The following is a 12,770-nucleotide window of genomic DNA, read 5'->3' as shown; positions in this document are numbered from 1 at the left end:
AGGTTATTTTTGGAACTGGCATATAAAAAAAAAAAAGCCCACATGAAGAATGCATGTTTTGCTGAAATATGGGCAAGAGCAATTCTCCTCACTGTAAGTTAATTGGAAAGCCACCCTTAAGGTAGAAAATGCTGAAGACTAAATGAGGCTCTTAAATCAGGCGTGAAAATTTTATAACATGATGTAACAGTTTTGAAATATAGGAGGTCAGAGAAGTCTACGGTCAACAGAATTAAAGACAATAAAAAGGACTTTTTAAAGATTAGGAAGAACATTTTAAATCCTAGCAACAGTTTAAGTCGGTTACCTAAACAGAGTTGGTGAAATTGTCAATGATGCAGAAAGACAGAAGTGCTCAATAAACATTTGTTCTGTATTTGAGAAGGAGATAGATGATGTATTTATATCTTATCATGATAAGAAAAGACTCTTGATCCCTTCCCCACTGGTCACAATAGGAAGGATGTTAAACAGTAACTATGTTGAAAATACTCCACTCTGAAGAATGACGACAACTTGTACTGAAGAGCCACTGATGTTGATATTAAACAAGTTTTGGAATATTGGAAAGAACCTCCTCCCCCAAACCTGTGAGCTTGATATTGATTCCAAGGGAGAGTAATGGAAAAGGCATGTACAGAGACACAAATAAAGAATTAAGTTTATATCAATTGCTGTCAGACGTCATGATCATATGGGAAGAATAGGTTTTATGATAGCTGATACAATCTCCAAAACAACAACAAAAAGTGTAGTTCTTAATAGCACCTGTGTTGACTTACCGGACTTGGTTATCTCTGTGCTGCAGATTGCTATGCAATAGAGATACTGAACTAGCTTTACTTTACAGGAACACACATGAGAACCAATGACGCTGCTGTCACGGCCACTCTGACATCCATATACACTAACCTGAGTTCCAGAAGTAAAATAGTGCCTAAAATAGTGTTTAAAATTAGGTCTGGTAGCTCTACATTATGCTTAGCTCTGTGGTTATCTTCTCTACAGCATGATGTTCTGATTACAACATTAACATTACACAGAAATGAAGGTGATGCAGGCCAAAAAACTAACCAGACTGAATAGAAAAATATCTATAATTACATTTTTAAATGGATTTTTGGTGGGTTCCTGCAGGATTCCACCCTATGTTATTCAGTATCTTAGTAAGTTCATTTGGAAGAGAACACAAATATAAACAATATGTACAGTCAGGGGCCTGAAAAATAGTCTTTAACAAGATAAAGGCTTGATTTTTCCCTCCCTCTTAACAGAGAAAACATCAACTAAGAGAAACAGCATCTTTCACAGAAAGATGAAAAAAATTAAGAGGCACCTATTATTTCAAAGGGGAGGCTCACAAGAACACAGCGCTGGACTGAAATCCCACTAGGACTGAGAACTGCTCGAAAGAACTCTGTGGCCTGGGATGATGTTAGGGTTCCCAAAGTGCCCTTCCTTTACATCTATACTGCTCCTTAGAACAGTAAGGGAGCAAGTGCAAGCACTTTCCATCCATACTGCTTAACAGTGGGCACACAATGAGAAGAGCTCTGAATCATGCTAGCCAGTACTCTCCGAAACCATCCGCAGGTATGGTTAAGGAGCTAAAATGTGCCAGAGGCCACTCTTAACAGGAAGCATAAAGAAAAACCTGCATAAGATTTGGCTTCCTCTATATTATAGTCCTTCAGCATTACTCCTGAAGGCTTCATAGCAATCAAACATCCCCACAGGCCTTCCATGCTGCACCCTTGGCATACAACCCATACACTTAACTTCATACTATGAAAAGACCACTCGGATGGGCTGCAACTCAGCATAGCATGTGTGAAATGCGAGGGCTGTGAAAAGGCTCACATCTAAAATGTTGTTAAGTCTCAGGGCCACTGGGTATCACAAGTACTCCAAGGGAAAACCCAGACCAAGCACTACACAGTTGATGCACATAATGTGCCACTTGGCCGTAGTGCCAGAGAACAGTGTCCAGCTCTTCTTAGCTGCATAGACATCTCTTTTGAAATCCAGAAGATCAAAGAGAAATTCTTTCAATAAAAAGAGGTCATCATTTTTGATTTGTCTTTGGACCTTTCCTAATCCACCTCCATGACACACAAGTAGGATGCTAACAGTTCTCCCCCAAAATTTCGTAAATCAGGTTATTCAATTTCTGCAAGGGGCATTCTTGCTAGAGGATCCAGCTGACAGAGGGCCAACTTTCCCTCCTGGGTAGGGAACTGCACATACAGAGTCAGGCCTGGACCATGCAAGTTTTGTGGTCAGTATTGCAGTTAGGCAAATGGCTGGGCTGGTACAATAGAATGAATCTAGTGGAACCTCAAACATAGGGAAAACATTTCATTACTTAAAATAGGAAAGATTTCAACCTCCCTTCCCAGTCCATTCCCCCTAGTAGCCATGGTGGTGTGGACAGCACAGATTCTGCTTTTAAGGTATATACGCATACACATGAAAGAAATTCTCCTGAACAACAGAGCTTTCTGGGGCTACACTTGTGCCCTGAATATACTGTCAGTCACAACAGCAAAGGACACACACAGAGAATGGGGGAGCTTCAATTTGGATCATGCTCCCTCAAAGTTCCTCAGAGCAAGACCCTCAGCACTAAAGATGGAAACTCAGATGCAGATTCCATACGGATCTTGGAGAATCGACACAGCTCTCCGAAGCAGTTATCCTACAGAGTTTAACTAGCGCAGTCTCTTCTCAGTTCTCTGGTTTCAACTCTCTGCATTTAGCAAGTAGCCATTTCCTTCCCACCAGGAGGCTGACCTGCTTCTCTCCCTGTGCTTCTAGAAAGGCTGAACAGAACTGGCTTCTCAGCAGCAGTAAGCAGAAAATATGCCTCTGTTTTTGGCATCACTGAATAATTCTCTGGGAGAGGCCACTGAAGTTTTGCTCAGTATAGAAAGTTCAGAGGACATGTTCATGTCTGTCAGGAATGAGCTTGCTACAATCCCAACCATCAGTTTGTTCCCTAAGAAATATTCCAGTGTTCACACTCACACTGCACCACCAAAAGATGACTGTGTGCACTCTGGCTTTGTCTGTGGGCCTTTCATAAGGGAAGGAAATGCTTATTTTCAGAAACAGAACTGCTCTCTTTTTGGTGCACTGTGTTTTAGCACTGGTACCAAGCTGGTGATACTTTTACAGATCCAATAGGGGTTACTCTGGAACCAGACTGAAGAATTTTTCAGTGTTACAGAATAAGCCCAAGTAATATCTTATCCAGAGTGCTTAATTATACAGTCAGTGCTGAGGAACTTTGGAGCAGTTCCTGCATGTGGTCTTCACTGGGACTAAATTCAACAACAGTACTGACCTCTTAAGAAAAAGCTACTGATGATGAAAAAGCTACTTTCGATATCTCAGAATCCAAATTTCTATAATTTCTATGGCTGGTTTGGGATCATACTACACATCTTGACCAGGACAGGGAGTACCCCAGAGGCCAGCCTGGTACACTGACAGCTTTTTTCACTGAGTGGAGAGCCAAATAAATTTGCCAACATACTTAACTTGATTGTGATACAACACACAGAGCACACTGAATGCTTCTGTCTCAAAGACAGTCGTCCTCATTGTCACTTTTTTTGTTGTTTTGTAAGAGTTTATGTTGTGGGAAGAAATTATTTAATTGCCAGTTACTCTCCATTTTTTTAAACAGAAATCTGAACATTCATTTTTCATTTAATTCAAGCTGCTGAGAATGTTTACATGATTAACCCAAGCATATCAAGCTTTTTGAACTGTACAAGCTTATTGAGTGCCAGATAACAATAACTGTCCCTTATGTAGAACAAGGCTATAGAACACGTAATGCTGAAACAACATATCATTTTAGTTTGCCTACTTAAGCACATGTGGATTTGACTAATAGTAGTATTTGATTAATGTATTACTGTACATTTAAGAAAAAATGCTTTATGAAAAGAAAACTTAAGAATTCTTTGAATTCTAAGTTTGATTAGAACCTATCATATTTTAAACTGTAAAAGTAATTGAATACTTACACACTTTTAGGGGCTTAAGTAGGCATTTGTAAACAACCTTGTGGTTTGCTAGTTTGACAGTGAAGGCATGATAGCAAAGCCATTCTGCTGCCTCAGATGGAAATACACCAGTTGCACCTTTGTTACCTAGAGGAATCCCTACAGACAGAGCAAAAAGATGCTGTTATTGAAATGATGCGTATTCAGAAGTATGCATGTACCCTCCCCACTTTTTGTAAAATCACTCCAAGTTTTTTTTTTTTTTTTTTTTTTTTTAAACTTAAAACATACACAGTCAATGAAGTATTTTCATTTTAGTATTTTCAGGGAATGGAGTTGGGGGGGGGGCACACTAAGTGTGATCCCTACTATCCACTTCACATTTTTTATTCCGGATCTTTATCTCAGAATAACAGATCTGACTAGACATTTAAGTTTTTTTCTTAAAAAAACAAAAACCAAAAAAAACCCAAACACACCCCCAAAAGATAAATAAATTATGTTATTTCATTGCCATTAATATACTATACCTGCATTTTTGGCTTTCAGGATAGAATAGCAACATGATGCAGTTTCAGAGATAATCCTCAGGAAGAAATAAGGATTGTTTCTAACTTGCTGGTTAAATGGAAGTTGGAGAACACATGCATGGAACCTGTTCGTAAAAAGAACTTATTTAATCATAAGTCATTTGCAATTTAAAGTGAAAGTACAATTTCATACCTTAGGCACGACACAAAATTTAAAAGCACCAAACAGCCTTTAGCTATACCAACACTGTTAGCATATGACACCTCTCCTAAATACAAACCCAACGAGTCTCAGATGCATAAGAACTTTCTTTTTAAATCTCTTCTGAAGATAATAATTGTTTTATGCTCTGGGAAAGTTACAGTCCCTCACTGATTCCATATCACAGACTACAAAGCCAGAGAATACACACATGAGAGCGAGCGCAATGGAAAGAAAGAAACAAACACTGTTCTTCAGGTGGGCAGACCTCCAAATCATCTAGTGTTCCACAGGACAGGATCCCCACTCTTTTGTCTAACTGGAGGCCAATTCTATGCAAATGATTTATATCGTATGCTCCCTTACACCTCTTTATTGACATATTTTTAAACTGTTGGCTATTTTGTTTGCTTCAGACTCTGGCATTACAACCCTGCTTATGCTGAACATAATAATTACAAAAAATGATTTTTATTGTAATTACTCTATGTATGTACTTACACAGCTTGCTAAATTAATAGAGCAAAAATTGAATTTGAAGTGATTACTTTAAAATATTAAAAGTATAAACATAATTACTGCACTGGATCATAAAACACTGACTGAATTAGTGGTTTGTCTGCTGTTAGCACAGTGAACAGTTTTGTATATGTATTCTGACATAATAAAGACCTTTGGAAGAGTAAGAAAAGTGTTATCATAAAAGCAAACAGAAATTATTTAAAATAATCACGCATATCGCAGTGAGGAGGGAGGGAGAATCAGAAGTCACCCACAGCACAAGGTTTAAAAGAGTTTTGAAGGCATCAGGTACTAGCCATGAGATACACAAATGGGGTGAATGCAGACCAAGCTGAATTTAAGAACAGAACTAAAATTCCACTTCCTAAAAAGTATATCACAGAATGTAAGTAGGCATCATCTTAAATCACCTACCAGCCTTGACAAGAGAAACCAAGAAAGACCAACACAGTAATTATGGCTGAAACACAACCGGTAAACCATATAGAAAGATGAAATTTTCCACAATTACTTACTGTGTTATAGACAGGAGAGGGGGAGGAAAAAACAACAGCAACAAAAAACCCCAAACCCTACACGCACATCTGAACAAGCTGACTGCCTTTATGAATTTTCTGCAACTCCGCAGTTTTTATGGAATCACACATTAGAAAGGATATACTAGACTCCATGGCCTCTATAAATCTTGAAAGTAAGCTTGAATGCCAACACAAAGGTTCAACATAGCCAGTAAATTGCAACATAAAACTATACCAGGCCTCCAGCAACAGCATTATCTGACTACAAAAGAGCAACACCTGATTTTTGTAAAGAGGGAAACACCTCAAACTTTTTGCTGTTAAAAAAAAGAAAAAAAAAAAAGCCCTCTTAATGGATTCTGATTTGAGCCACAAATCAGAGAAAATAAGAAAGTGATCTTTTTATTTTCTGGAATTTGGAAATAATTGATAACAAGATTCCTGAATAGGAAATGTTAGGAATACAATATGACTGCATGCCTATTATCTCCTGTTGTCATCACTCAGACTGGATGGAACTAAAAAGGGCTTATTAGAGCACAACAATTGTCAGGTAACAACATCAAGCATCCACCAGAAGAAGTTTGAAAGAGTAATTTTAGATCTGTGAGACCTGGTCTTTATACTAATCTTTATTCATGGGGTTTTTCTATACTACTTGGTACTGCCAATCATACAAAGTTTTTGATGCACAGAGATTAAAGTATCTTCCCAACTTGCTTATCAGTTTTGATTCCTTTCCATTTATCCTTGTTCAAAATGTTCATTTCAAAAAAAAGCTCAGAAAAAAATCTAGACTTTACCAGCTATGAAGCAAGTAAGAAATTATCAGCAGTTAAGAAACTAACTTGGAAGAATGATACCTCACTTAAAGCAAAATAATCCAGGTCAAAGTTCTACATGATTTTAATAGATACAAAGTTCTAAATGTACATTGGTTAATAAGTGATTAGCTTTCTAGTCATTCTTCCGGAACAAAACATGCTGCTTTTCTTGAGGTCAGCTGTGAATACCTAAAGACATTAAAAGTCCATTAAGTGAAGTGTCACTTAAATACAAACAGCAATACGATGCTGTATCTTGAATTGTACAATATTATGTAAGAATAGTCTTGAAACAAGAGTAATGTGACTACAATTTACCACTGCACATATTTATGGCATACTGTTTGCTAATCCATAGCATGTGTCAAGAAACAGTATTGAAACATTCAGAGTTACTGCAAAAGACAGTGACCTACCTGTAAGCCTGAAGTAAAAATATCTTATAGATGTTAATTAAAACTGTTCTAAGGCTGTTGATCTAGAATAGAACAGAAATGAAGCTATAAAAATATTTTACTGTCACCAGCACCAACTGTGCTTTGTTCAAGTCCAAAAGCATAAGATGATCAAGAGAGAAATTTTATTTTATGCTATACTTCAAAGATTTCTATTATGCACATAAGTAACAATACTTTGAAAGCTCAGTCCTGGAAGGTGCTGATACCCCATATTTTAGTTGATGCCAGTATTTCCAAGATATGTTTGATCTTTCAAAATTAAACTTGCTTTGAGCTCTAATGTAAAAGTTTAATGCCCTTTATCACTAATTGTGATATTCCCAAACATCCTTTTCTATATTCCCACCTGTAAATCAAGAAACAAACAATGGCATTTCAGTTTGAGGACCGTGATCAGTTTGCATTTCATGTTTTTCCCAGCTGTTCTGCTTGAATTGAAGGAAAGACTTGATCTGATAGAAGTACCAGTATAACTAGAAAGAAAAGAAAAGTAGTTAAACTCCATAGGCTAATAGACTAAATTAAATTCTGTAAATTAATCCTGATTTAACTTCTGATGTTACAGAGATTACTTGCTAAATCTATGAGTCAATAGCTAAAAGATGACTATCACCAAAAACAAATTAGAAACCAACTGGACATTGTAGCATTGAAGCTATTAGTTACAGGAATGACTTCAGTACCTCAGGGCTGAATAATTCACCCTGTCAAAAACTTTAAACAAACTGTATGCATTTTTAAAACACGTGGTCTAGCCAGACCACTATTACTGACTCCAGCAATGACCAGCTTATACTCAGTGATCCATGCAACACAGGAGCTTAGACTGGAAGTCACCTCAGTTCACCTTGGCCCAACAAGCTTTGCATTGCAATTACTTAAGTCTAGCTTATCCAAAGCAAGGAGGCTCTTTTAACAAACACCCTTGGGGGTAAGTGTCTCCTAGACCAGTAGCAGCAATCCGCTCATACATGTAAATTGTTTGTTTTATAAACACAGCAAGTGAAAAGATCTCTTTAGCTGTTGATTTTAGTATAGAAAAATCATGTTATGAAAATGTTTTTCATAAATTGACCAAACTTTTATCTTTTAGAAAACTACTGAAGAACTTTGCCCCTTCAGTGAGAGAAAACCTCTTTCTAATTTCCTACTTAAGCATATTCATGGGCTGTTTATACTAAGCATGTTGAATATCATAGCAATATTCAGTTTAAACACTTCTTTGTTAATCTTTCAGAAATGTCTAAGGCCATGGCTAGGATTCCATGCAAGTGATCTATGGAACTTCTCAGCAGGGTATGTTGTCCTGTCCTGAGATCCATACCACTCCAATTAGACTGCTCTGTGTACTTAACATCTCTTTAAATTAGCAACACTAATTACTTCCCCCCTACATTTCAGATCTGAAACGTACCAGAGGGACCACCTCAGATTGACATGATTACTAGCTCCCCTAGTCTATACAAAATTAATCCCAATCTGCAGTTCATTTAATCATTGCTGCCTCTGTTAAGGTATATAAAGTATAACTACATTAATCATTCTGAGATTATGGTACCAGATTCAGTGATACAGTGCATAGCAGTGAAGGAAATTGGACTGAGGTGATCATACGAGTTTCTCAGAAACCAGGTAGTCACCATATGGTACATGGCTTCTAGTCACTAGTGACTCATGTCACATTTCATGAGGTTAATGGCATGTGCGTTCCACTGGGATGGAATGAAGTTAATGGCAGGTTGGATAGCAGAAGAAAATGTTTAAATTACTGCATAAGAGGCAGAACTGTAAAATTTGTTTTGCAGTGAATTCAACTACACCATTCACAGAACAGTCTTGTACTCCTCACATAGTGCATCACATACTGTAAAGTTTATGCTGAAGTATACCACTCTATTTACCTGGAGTAATCGCAGTAAACCTCAAGTGTCTGTATATCTAATAATAAACCACACCACGGGATCAAACGACAATCTGGCAGCTGTTTAAATGTGGAACATCCTGGGATATCATCAACAGGAAAATTCACGACTGTCTTATTAGGATTTATTAAAAAGCCATATTCAGGAATACCTGTTGCTAGAGTCCTAAAACAAATATAAACAGTTAGCCTAACCCCCCCCTCAAAACCAAACCTCCCCCTCCCACCCAAGACACATATGATCTTGCATAAATAAAGGACAGAAACCCAAGAATAAAGGAAACCATGGCCAGCCCTTTAGGTAAATGTACACAGCTAGAAATACCAAAAGCTGAAGATATTGGAGGTAATAAATAAATAAATAAATAAAAGCTTAAGGATATCATAAGTGAGAAGAAGAAAAACTTTTACACATTAAGGCAAAAGGAGAGGTTAAACCATGAAACATTTGAGACTCAAGTTGCATAAACCATGCTCACAGAAACCATTGAGGTCAAAACCAGAAGAAAGTTTTTGTTTTGAGGTAAAGCAGGGAGATTCCAGATAACAGGAACCTCATTTATCTTGTGAAAAGCCTTGAATTTTCTCCACAAGGTTTTCCCCAAGTATCTCTTTGTTGCTGGTATGCCTTTCAATCACCTACCACATGCTGAATCAGCAGTGTCATCTCTTGAACAAACAGCAGATTTTCTTATTTGGTGATTTATTTATGTGCAGGTTTCAGGCTTTTAAAGGGGGAGGGGAAGAGGGAGCCTTTTTTTGTTGTAATGGAGTAACAGTCATAATGTTGCTTCCTGAAAATAAATCTTGTGAGTCCCTCAATTCTGACACTACGTTAGAAAAACTGCTACTATTCCATTCACAGCAGACAGTCTGTAGGACCTCTAAGCAGATCTGGATAACCTGCACAAAAGAGGCCACTTGTCCACAGAAAACCAACACAGTTAGTGCAAAGTTGATACAGAACATGAAGATGCTGATAACAACAAGTAGGAGAATATCTGCAACACAATTGCAAGTGACATTGTATTGAAAAGATGTTACAGAGATAAATATTTTGAGGTATCCCCAGTCTATTGATGTCCTCAGTGACTTAAGTCAAATGATTCATCAGTTTCAGAACTGTAGATCCAAATATCTTTAGAGATTGCCTCCTGTTCTGTTAAGAAGCTGAGGGCAAATAAGGTCTTCAAGAAACACTATCCTACTATTCAGTACAATTTATACTTCAAACTGTACTTAATTGACTCCCATGACCTTTCAGGGTCACAACAGAACTGCATCTTTCTGACTATGAAAAGCATGATGTAACTGACTGCATTGCAGATGCTAAGATTTTCTTCAAGACCTCTCTCATTGGATCCTTAAAACTGCTTTTGGTATCAGCACAACCCTTCTTCTTAGTTGCCAACTGTACATACGCTCATTTCCATAGTAACAAGGAACCTCTTGCGGTGCCTGCCCCCCCCCCCCCCCAAAAAAAAAAGCAATTCTGAAGCACTCTGAAGAATTACTCTTTGAAAAGTTCTGTGAGTTACATGCTGCCATGCTATCAGTATCTTCAAATATTCACCCCAGAATACTATGGCTAAGAATTTTCTGATCATTACTGGATCAGAGAAAAATTGCATTATTTTGCCAGGAACAGAAGGCAGCAGCATGTCTGCCTGATAAAAACATTTTAAGAATGTAACCAAAACATTTTAAAATTTTGAGGGGAAAACGGTCATAAAAGACAACTGTCAGCTGCTCTGGCTTAGTCTGCATTACTAATTGCTGCCAGAAGCTCCATCAAGGTCAGCAGATAGATCTCTACTTTAAATCTCAGCAATCCCCCACCATCTGAGATACAACAGATGGTTGGTTGGTCGTCAAGAACACAGTTATTAGTATTCTTCTCAGTCACAGGCTTCTAGCGAGGACTCCAAAACCAGCTCTCCATTATTAATCCATAAACCAAACAAACCTATATGTATAGGTGTGAAGGAGATCAAACAGAACATCCTAAAAGGTGTTAATGCTTATTACTTTAAAGATTGTGCATTTAATAGCATACCTCAGAAAAGTTCTTGCCTGTGTTAAGTGTGGTGTAACCAGCAAAAAGTCATCAATTAGACGTATCAGGACTCTGGAATCAAGAAGAAACTGAAGTTAAATTGCTTGATATGTAATCCTTTCAAATCTTTATTATTCCCCCAAGAGTGACAACGTGCCCAATAACATAACTACTTGTTTTAATTTGCAAGAAGGTAGAGGCCAACATGACTTCAAACTTAGGTTTCATGAAGAAATTCCTAGGTTTGCTTCTTCCTTAAAAATAAATAAAATAATAATAATAAAAGGAACCAGAGGGGCTGGCTACATGAAGCAATATAGGAACTTACAGCACACAAGCTACTCCATAGTAGCTTTTTGGAAGCAGGATTTTACATTTGAGAATTTGTGGCATCTTTGTTCACAAGGCAAGCAAAGGTGGTATAACACCAGGTACACATGCAGATACCAGATACTTGATGTACTCTAACTCTGTATCTTGGATTACCATGAAGTAGCTTGTTTGTGAAGCTGTAACTTGAACATAAAACAATCAGACTAAAGTCCACCACTGTAAAGGCTGGAATTTCCTTCTTCCACAGAATGCATGCCCCAAGCTTGCCTATATTTGGCTGAAAAGTCCTGCCTAATAGATCATCCAGTCCAACCTCCCCTTCTAAACAGGACTATTACCTTCACTACAACCAAATCAGCTTCACTTTTGTCCAACCAAATCAATAGCCACTTAGGAGGTCAAATAGTTGAATTAAGAGGTCAAATGAAAATACCAAAATCATGGAATACACACCTAAGTGACATCCTAAAGTCTGCTCTAAACTCAAAAACAGCTGCTACACAAAAAATGTATTCTTCTGAATCATAGTTTTGCAATTTCAGTATGTATAAAAAAAACATTCCTTGAAAGAAATGGATGGCTATTTAGACCTGTATCATCACAGTCTCTGCAACTGAGCTGTAAAATGGAAGTTTTCTTGCGAATTCCAGGTAGGACACTAATATCTTTAACAGAACCTGTATCATGGAACAAATAGTCCAGACATCAACATGCTCCATAGGATATGCTCACTCTTTCCAGAAGTTGATTTATGCAGCAAGAAGACAAACTATGATCCATCAACCCTGGCAACACTGGGTAGGATAACTCACAGGGACTAATAAGAGCCCCAAGAGATGCGGAAAAGAGGGAAAGATCCCTCCAAAATAGCCTAACATTAAAGGATGCCTTTTCTAGCATCCTAAGATCTATGAGGATTATACTGTTTGTGTAGAAGGAGGGTATCTAAAATTGTGATTCTCATTATCCAGTGAGCCTCCGAAGATGAGACTCTGGACTGATGCACTTATCTAGAGTGCCCCTACACATAGTTTCTTTTATCTTTCTTAGGAGAGAATTCACAGTAATGAAGGGAGATGTATGAAAAGGGACAAGCTTCAGGAGGCTCACCGATGTCCAGCTCATGCCTAAAGATCCTAATCTGGGATTCAGTGGGGGACCAGTTCCTATGGAGGCAAAAGGGGACCAAAATTTTCTATGTCTAATGAAAAAGTAGAGCTTCCACCAGGCTAGCTTTCTGCAGAACTCCTAAGAAACAAGCACAGGCAGGGCCCAAAGATTTTGAAGCTGTACCAAGAACCATGCAGGGTTTCTAACAAGAACCAGTGTGTCTTGTAAAGAAATACACAACAAATATGCAACCTTGATAACAGTATTAAGATTTGCAGAT

The 12,770-nt window shown here is 37.8% G+C and overlaps 1 protein-coding gene across 5 annotated transcripts in view; it reads right to left on the bottom strand.

Moving 5' to 3' along the window:
* The window catches only part of TERT (telomerase reverse transcriptase), a 43,158-nt gene that overhangs the window by 8,604 nt on the left and 21,784 nt on the right, over positions 1–12,770 (bottom strand). For all 5 annotated transcript variants that reach the window (XR_010883414.1, XR_010883413.1, XR_010883411.1 and 2 more), the window contains exons 10-15: positions 11,048–11,119; positions 8,972–9,157; positions 7,417–7,543; positions 7,029–7,090; positions 4,547–4,671; positions 4,038–4,175 (exon numbers count right to left, since the gene is read on the bottom strand). Coding sequence is in view for 1 of the 5 variants with exons in the window: in XM_067291152.1 (XP_067147253.1) it covers positions 4,038–4,175; positions 4,547–4,671; positions 7,029–7,090; positions 7,417–7,543; positions 8,972–9,157; positions 11,048–11,119 (710 nt within the window). In the remaining 4 variants the exon portion in view is untranslated. The remainder of the gene's footprint in view (positions 1–4,037; positions 4,176–4,546; positions 4,672–7,028; positions 7,091–7,416; positions 7,544–8,971; positions 9,158–11,047; positions 11,120–12,770) is intronic.

The sequence above is a fragment of the Apteryx mantelli genome, chromosome 2 (genome assembly GCF_036417845.1).
Source record: "Apteryx mantelli isolate bAptMan1 chromosome 2, bAptMan1.hap1, whole genome shotgun sequence".
In the NCBI taxonomy this organism is placed as follows: Eukaryota; Metazoa; Chordata; class Aves; order Apterygiformes; family Apterygidae; genus Apteryx; species Apteryx mantelli.
The sequence above is the reverse complement of the archived record's forward strand: the minus strand, read 5'-3'. Positions and strand labels throughout refer to the sequence as shown.